The sequence below is a fragment of the Mustela nigripes genome, chromosome 2, assembly GCF_022355385.1.
Source record: "Mustela nigripes isolate SB6536 chromosome 2, MUSNIG.SB6536, whole genome shotgun sequence".
In the NCBI taxonomy this organism is placed as follows: Eukaryota; Metazoa; Chordata; class Mammalia; order Carnivora; family Mustelidae; genus Mustela; species Mustela nigripes.
Window position 1 is genome coordinate 117,086,866 of NC_081558.1, and position 8,539 is coordinate 117,095,404.

Below are 8,539 nucleotides of genomic sequence, written 5' to 3' on the forward strand. Positions count from 1 at the left end.
ACTGCTTTTTTCTTGGGTCCCCTTCTAGCCCCTTTACTAAGGCACTTGTTCTTAACAACTGCTGTGGTGCTACTCAGAGAGCCAAAAGGTCACATCTCAAACTTCTTAGTGTACAACATCAATTCCTCCTGATGGCCCACTGGTACCTCAAACTCAACATATCTGAAGCACTGTCTTCTGTTCCCCATCCTACCTAACCTAGTCTCAGCCGTGCTATCATAATTTGTGGCCTAGTCAGCAGAGGCAAAACGCTGAGAATTGTGAATGCCTTCACATTTTTCATACCTCTCAAAAAGTTTTGTTGGGCGCCTGGGTGGCTCAGTGGTTAAGCCGCTGCCTTTGGCTCAGGTCATGATCTCAGGGTCCTGGGATCGAGTCCCGCATCGGGCTCTCTGCTCAGCAGGGAGCCTGCTTCCTCCTCTCTCTCCCTCTGCCTGCCTCTCTGCCTACTTGTGATTTCTCTCTGTCAAATAAATAAATAAAATCTTTAAAAAAAAAAAAAAAAAAAAAGTTTTGCAAAACATTTATGCTAAATATTTCTCAATTACCCTCTTCTTTACTACCATTGCCACTGTCTTGGGTCAAGCTCTTCTTTTAAAAAATATGGGAGTGCAAGTGCATGGGCAATGGACACACACACACACACACGTAGGGGAGGGGCAGAGAGAGAGGAAGAGAATCTCAAGCAGACTCCTGAAAGCACAGAGTCCAAGGTGGGGCTTGATACAACGATCCCAGGATCATGACCTGAGCAGAAATCAAGAGTTGGATGCTCAACCAACTAAGCCACCCAGAAGCCCCCCGAACCAAACTATCTCAACAGGGAATTATTACGATTCCCTATAAGTACCGTTTCCCATCTCTTCACCTTCTCCATCCCCAATCAATCTGCTGCACTGTTATCTTTCAAAATTGTAACTCTGAACATATGGGTACATAAATCCTTCAATAAAAAGAGTATCACTCAGTGGTTTCCCAACATCTACAAAATAAAATTCAAATCATTCCACTGAGTTCATATTCAAGGCTTAGCAAAATGTGACAGTAGTCCTATATCCCACCTCACATACTAGCATTACCACCATGTGCGCTCACTAAGCTACCCTTTGCATATGCGGTCCTTCTCTACTCTTCCTCCACCATCCCCAAAACCTCTCTTGTTAAGTTCTCTGACTTCCCCATACTGAGTTAACAACTTTCTTCTATGTTCTACCTTTGTAACTTCTACATATTGTCATTACTGAACGCACTATGTTGAATTAGTTACCCTTTCTCACCATGTCACCCAATTCTCATCATATGGTATAAATAAGATGCACCATTATTTCACGCATCACAAAGAAAAAAAAAGCATGCTGCCAATTAAACTCTGCCAAACCATCAAGAAATGTTCCATGTTAATTAGACTGGAATTAAAATTTTCTAAATTTTAAATATGTAAAGTAGAAAAACCCACAAAAGGAGAGAGAAATATTCCAACTTCAGCTCTTTAAAATTTGGGCGGGGGAATATACAACTAAAAACAGGTAAAATATGGTGTTTATTTATTTGACTGAGTCACCTATAAGGCTAAGCATCGTAGAGGCTATACCTGCCTGGCACATAATAAGCACTCAAAAACTGTTTTTTGAGTGAAATGAAATGAAAAAAATCTAACAAATCTATTATGCTCCTGTCCTAATTAGATGGCAAACTATTTTGGGGGGGGGAACTAGACAGAGTAGAATTTTAATCTGAGTGACACTCTTGATTCTTGGAATTTTGCATCTGCCTATTTTCCTTTTTCAAAGGATGGGAAATAGATCTATTTCCTGTATCTTGTACTAAGTGCCAACAAACCCAAAATAGGAGAATGGCAAAGGGAGATAGGGGACTTAAACCATAACCATGGAGGTCTGGATATTTAAAAACCAGGATACAATTTCTAACGGAAAAAAATCCGCTGGATCCCTTTGCTTCAAAAAACACTGTTTTCACTTCTCTGAGGATATTGATGTTTTTCCACAAAGTAAATGGCTTTCATATTTAGAGGTGTGGTTATTTTTCTGGGAAAATGTGAAGCAATGGTGGCAATTTTCTAACCTGGTCTTAAAACATTCCCATATAATACTGAAGGCAAATGACTTTGGAAGAAAGCATTTTATTTATTTTTTGTTTGTGTGTTTGGAAAAGGATGCCCCAACTCATGGGGATGATGGTCTTGAGAAATTTTTAAGATTAGAGATTTGGGAGTGAGAGGGTGCAGGAATGATGAAACACAATTTATCAGGAGTGGATTGCTTCTTTTTATAATGCGAGTTTGAAGAAAAGAAGAACCATGAAAAATGGTCAAAGGAGCAATGAGTAGGCCCAGAAATCAGTTAGAAAGTATAGAAATCTGCATTTCCATATTTTTTCCAAAGTATGAATTATGCATTATACCCAAGCTAAAGATCAATGTCAGATCTAGTCAGAAATCATTATTAGAATAAGATAGTTATAAATTTTAATATTTAAACTGCTAAGATCTTTTAAATAAGCAAGCAAGTTAAAAATACAGGCTAATGGGGCGCCTGGGTGGCTCAGTTGGTTAAGCCTCTGCCTTCAGCTCAGGTCATGATCTCAGGGTCCTAGGATTGAGCCCTGCATCTGGTTCTCTGCTCAGCGGGAAGCCTACTCCTCCCTCTCTCTCTGCCTGCCTCTCTGCCTACTGTTTTGAAACACAAAAATCATACACTTATTTTCTGAGTTTAAAGTATTTTACATACAAAATAGGCTTTAAGACATATTCCTCTCCATAAGCCTATGAGACAGAGGATGTTTATTCTGAAGACCTAAAACATACGTGAATATGCTGTGGCTATATAACTGAAAAATGACCTACGGAGAAAAAACCAAAAATTTTTTTTAAAATAGGAAAGGGTTTTATTGAAATGCCTTTTTCTTCATCCCAGAGATTCTTGTTCACCACTTATTCGGAAGTTATGTAACTCTGGGCCAGTTACTTTGTCTTTTCCATACCTTATTTTCTTACTCCATTATATGAGAATAGCAGTATCATTTCCTAGGGCTACTGCCTATGGAGTTCATGCACATATTAAACGCAACACATGAAAAGTCTCTGGAAGAGCTCTTAGTACAAAGTATGCACTCAAAAAATGTTTGCTACTGGGCGCCTGGGTGGCTCAGTGGGTTAAGCCGCTGCCTTCGGCTCAGGTCATGATCTCAGGGTCCTGGGATAGAGTCCCCCATCCAGCTCTCTGCTCAGCAGGGAGCCTGCTTCCTCCTCTCTCTCTCTCTGCCTACTTGTGATCTCTCTCTGTCAAATAAATAAAATCTTAAAAAAAAAAAAAAGTTTGCTACTAGCATTTGTTGGTATCCATTTTTACCTCAGTCAAATTAAACAACGCCTTCTAAGGAAAAACTCACTAACAGTTTCTAGGTCTTTGGATCAGTGAACCTAAAGGTCAAAACAAAGCCAACAGCCTCCAAGAGGCAAAGGCATAAACACCCAGTTTTTTGGTCAGGATGGCATCTTCAGATGGGAAAGAAGTAAATCATGAAGATCCACTGGGCTTTCTCCAAAGCAAAAAATGGGAAACTACTGACTCTCACATTTGAGAAATCAAAACCAAGAACATAAACGGGGAAGAAAAGGATGAGGATCAGCATACTACCGCAAAGAAACTCAAGCTACATTTCAAAAACTACTAAGAACTTTGGAAACCTCATTTCTATCCCTTACCTGTAAAACGCCATCCTCTTCAGAAACAATAACCTTAACAGACACCCTAACAAAAGCAACGCTCTAGATCTGTCTTGTTTTCTAAACTCCTCGAACACAGCAAAAACCAGAATCATATACATCAGTGCTTCCTACCCCTCTAGCAAGAACGAAAGCTCTGATTCAGTGCGTTTCGAGTGGGGCTTGAGATGCTGCATTGCTCAAAAGCTTGCAGGTGACGCGGACACGGCCGATCCATGGGCCACACTTGGTGTACCCAGGGTATCGTTATCTCACGGAACCTTCACAACCAACCCCACTGGGTAGGAATTCCCATTCCCAAAACGAGGAGCCTCAAGTTGGGAAAGGCTAAGCAACTTGGCGAACGTCAAAGGGCTCCATAAATGGTGAGACTGGAAGGACAAGCCAGGTCTGTGTAACCCCCAGGCCCGCGCTTATCCTTCCACTACACCACAGCCGACCCAAGGCTACAGGTGTTCCCACCAGGAACTCCGGGGAACCCACAGGCAGCCAACAGGCAGGAGTTACTGAAAGGTGTGAGGCAGTCGAGCGCGGAACCAGAAGAGGCTGCGTCCTGAGTGGCCGCCACTCCTCCCATCAGTGGTACCTCTCGCAGCTCGCGCTACCCTCCACAGGACGACGCGGAAACCCTCCGTCCCCGCTTACAAACTGCTGGGACCTCCCAAGTTTAAACGCGCGCGCGCGCGCCCCGAGGTAGCCGAGTTGTGGAGACCCCCGGGGAAGATGCGACCCTACGCCCGGCCACTCAAGCCGGGGCTCCGGGCCCGACCCCTCAGGATGGAGTGCCCGCCCAGGCGGAGACCGGCACGCACCCCCAAAACCCTGCTCCTTCGGGGGCCGAGGAACCGCAGGCGGCGGCGACTCCCGGCGCCCCGAGGCTCTCGCCGAGCCGGGTGGGCTCCGGGGGCGGGCAGAGCACGGGGCGGGGATGGGGCGGAGAGGCTGGGGTCCTGCGCGGGGGAGACCGGAAGGGGCCGCCGGGGAGAGGAGGGCTGGGGGCGGCGGTTACAAATCCCACACGCTAAAAAGGCGCGCTCTCTCGTCCGGCCGCACTCACTCACCTCCCCCGTACACCCCGCCGCTCATGGCTGTTGTCCGCGCGACTCCTACGCTAAAGGCTACCGGGCGAAGTGACTGCGACGGCCGCGGGTGCGGGTCCTGAGAAGCACTAGCCCCCTACCCCCTGAACTTCCACCGCCACCCCCCTCAGGCAACAAAGCGGCGTCCACACACCCCGGAGCTCAGTCACACTTGCTGTCTGGTATTATCGGCCAATCATGAGAGGCCCGGATACCCTTTAGCCAATCAGAACGAGTCTCTGCTGCATCCCTGCCGCGGCATAGCCAGTTTAGCCAATCGAAGGTAGCCAGGGAGGCGGGGGAAAAGAGAAAGCGACGGAAGGAGGGTAGGAGTTGGGTTGCGGAACCGGCCGCAGGCTGGCGGCGTGGGAGGGGGTTGGGGGAGGCTGGGGCGGAGCTTCCCGGGTGGGCGGGAGAGTAAGCCTGAGGGAGCCGGAGAGGGAGGAGCCAGACTGCAGGGAAGTGTCGGGGTGGGTCCAGGGGTGTGGCTGGTGGCTGAGTACAGGAGGGAGTCCTTTAACCTAAAGTAAACCTCTGGAAAACAGTCTAGGAATAGAAAGTGTCTCCACGCAGCAATTCCTAATTGGACTGTGGAGAATGCAGAATTTTTTTTTCCCCAGGAAATGTACTTTCAGCTAACCTTTATGTTAAAAAACTTAAAATGTTATGCTCAACTTTAGGGTAGGGAACAGTAAATCAGACAAACCAATAGGATCCCGCAATTTTTGAAATGGTTATTAATAATTAAAAGAAGAGGGGCGCCTGGGTGGCTCAATCGTTGAGTGTCTGTCTTCGATTCAGGTCATGATCCCAGGGTACTGGGATGGAGTCCCGCATTGGGCTCCCTGCTTGGTGGGAAGCCTGCTTCTTCCTCTCCCACCCCCCCACCCCCCCACCCCCCGGCTTCTGTTCCCTCTCTCGCTGTGGCTCTCTCTGTCAAAAAAATAAATAAATAAAATCTTTTTAAAAAAATAATTAAAAGAGGAAAGAGATGATATGCTATATACTTCCCCAACTAAATTTAGGTAGCACTTTAAATATTATTTTTAGAGGTATCAGCAATTTCTTTTATCTTGTGAGACAAGTGTGAAACAATCCTCATCCAAGCAAGTACCTAATACAAAATACATACTCAGTCCGTCTACTGTTCTTACTCTCCTATTTTTACCAGACCGGTCCAGGTCACTATCATCTTTCCCCCCTGAATTACTGCAATAACTTAATTGCCTTGCCTGTTGGCCACATTGCAAGCAGCTCAACCTATAAAAACGCCCAAATGGGGTCGTGTTACTCCAACTCAAACCCTTAAGAAGGATTGTATATTCTTGTAGTTGAAAGCAGTTCTTCAGTTGGTTTGTCTAGAGTCTAAGACATAGAGGCTGCTCTTAACCTTAGGAACAATGGAATAAAGCCTGGTAAGTCTCAGTGCCAGCAGCTGGCAGAAAGTGATAGTAGGGTGAGGAACAATGCTAGTGAGGAACTTTCCCATTCACTTAACAGTATAATCACAGTATATCTGATCATTTAGGAAACCCCCATTAACCCAAGGAGGTAATGCAGAGTTCTATAAACCATTGCCCATGGCCACAACTAACCTACTTTCTGTTTTCCTGTGGTCTGTGAGCTAAGAAAGATTATTCCACTTTTAAATGGTTTTTTAGAGGGGCACTTGGGTGGCATAGTTAAGTGTCTGACTCTTGTTTAGGCTCAGGTCCTGATCTCAGGGTCAGGAGATGATACCCTGCCTGGGGCTCTGCTCTGAGTGCTGAGTTAGGTGGAGTTTCTCCTTTTCCCTCTGCCCCTCAGGCTTGTGCACGCTCTCTATCTCTCTCTAAAATAAATAAATCTTACAAAATAAACACTTTTTTAAAAAAAAGAAATTATTTGTTTGTCAGAGAAAGAGCATAAGCAGGGGGAGCAGTAGGCCCAGGGAGAAGCAGGCTCCCCACTGAGCATGGAGCCGGATGCAGAACTTGATTCCAGGACTCCGGGATTGTGACCCAAGTGGAAGGCAGATCCTTAACTGATGAGCCAAACAAGTGTCCCTAAGATTTATTTTATTTTAGAGAGAGAGAGTGGGCACTTGCAAGTAAGGTTGGGGTGGGGGGAGGGGCAGAGGGAGAGAATTTTAAACAGACCCCAATCAGGCTCCATCTGAGGACCCTGAGATCAGGACCTGAGTGGAAACCAAGAGACTGACCTTCAACAAACTGAGCTACCCAATATTAAAAAAATATTTTTTAAATATTTTTATGAATAATATTTTGTGACATGTGAAAATTATATGAAATTTGCATTTTAATGACCATAAACTAAGCTTTCCTAGAACATAGCCTGGCTTATTGGTTATTCACTTATGGCTGCTTTTGCTCTGTAGAGACAAGTTGAGTTGTTATGACAGAGACTGTGTGACTAAGCTGGAGAGCATGTTTACCATTAGACCCCTTGTAGAGTTACCAACCCCTAAGATAGTTCATCTAACACATCTAGCACAATGCACTAAATACTCTATGTTAACTGTTGTCCCATCGTTACAGCTCTCACTACATAGATACATATCAAATCCTAAACCACATTTCCATTTCCACTCTGTGGTTTTATGCTGTGTTTGACTAATAAAGCTGATGAGCTATAAAATATGTGATACTTTGGTAATAATTAAACATTGAAGCAATACTTTTGTGTTCATAATACAGTAATCCATTTAAATCTGTTCACAATTTAAAAGCATAGAAATTTATATATACCAGCTTAAGTAGATTACATGTATTGCTATCTCTCTTCAATGCTATCTCCAATCTCTTCCATACATGTAGAGTTGGGTTGAAAAAGTAATATATTTTTCCTACTATTTCAGAGTTCATCAGAAAACAGAACAGCTCAGTAGGGTGAATGAGAACGATACTTCTAGCCTTCAGGGAGGCCTGAGATACTGTGAACGTCTCCACCCATAAAGAACACAGTGGAGTGCAGGGGGGTCGTCAGTAGAACAACACAGAGAAGACAGCTTGAGAAAATACTGGAAGCTTATTCTTGGCTGTTTTTGTTTAAAATAAGGGTTTTGCTTCATTTGATAATTTGAAAAGATATTATAAAACAGATCATTCATTCATTCATAATTTTAGGTTAGCTTATTCTCTTGATAAATCACTGGACATGTTACTTTATATGATAATAAACCATCATAATGAACTTCAAACAAACTGAACTTCAGAGTTACTTGGTATGTCTTAACTAATGGCTTGTTAATGCAGATAACAGTACACACTTAAGTCTTTCATAATTTTATTTTACTTTCTAAAAAGATTTTATTTATTTATTTGACAGAAAGATCACAAGTAGGCAGAGAGGCAGGCAGGGAGAGCGAGGAGGAAGCAGGCTCCCTGCTGAGCAGAGAGCGTGATGTGGGGCTCGATCCCAGGACCCTGAGATCATGATCTAAGCCAAAGGCAGAGGCCCAACTCACTGAGCCACCCAGACACCCCAAGTCTTTAATAATTTTAATCAGCCAATTGTTACAGGGCGCTAAGATTGTTGGCCTTAATGTATGAATTGTCAGAGGAAGAGACTGTTGAAAGAGGAAACCTATTTAATATCCCAAGAGAACAATGTCAGGGAACTGCGCATCCTCAGTAATAATGACATTGTTTCCTTTGTGGTGAGACTTACACTGTGGCAGCTTGTCTTCCATTCTTCATAATTAGGAAAATTGGTA

General features: G+C 44.1%; 1 protein-coding gene across 1 annotated transcript in view; it reads right to left on the reverse strand.

The window, feature by feature from the left end:
• ACTL6A (actin like 6A) overlaps positions 1-4,992 on the reverse strand; it is a 29,231-nt gene extending 24,239 nt beyond the window's left edge. Inside the window, exon 1 of the mRNA XM_059391489.1 lies at positions 4,807-4,992. Within this exon, the coding sequence (XP_059247472.1) occupies positions 4,807-4,831 (25 nt within the window). The 5' untranslated portion in view covers positions 4,832-4,992. The remainder of the gene's footprint in view (positions 1-4,806) is intronic.
• Positions 4,993-8,539: the final 3,547 nt, after the last annotated feature.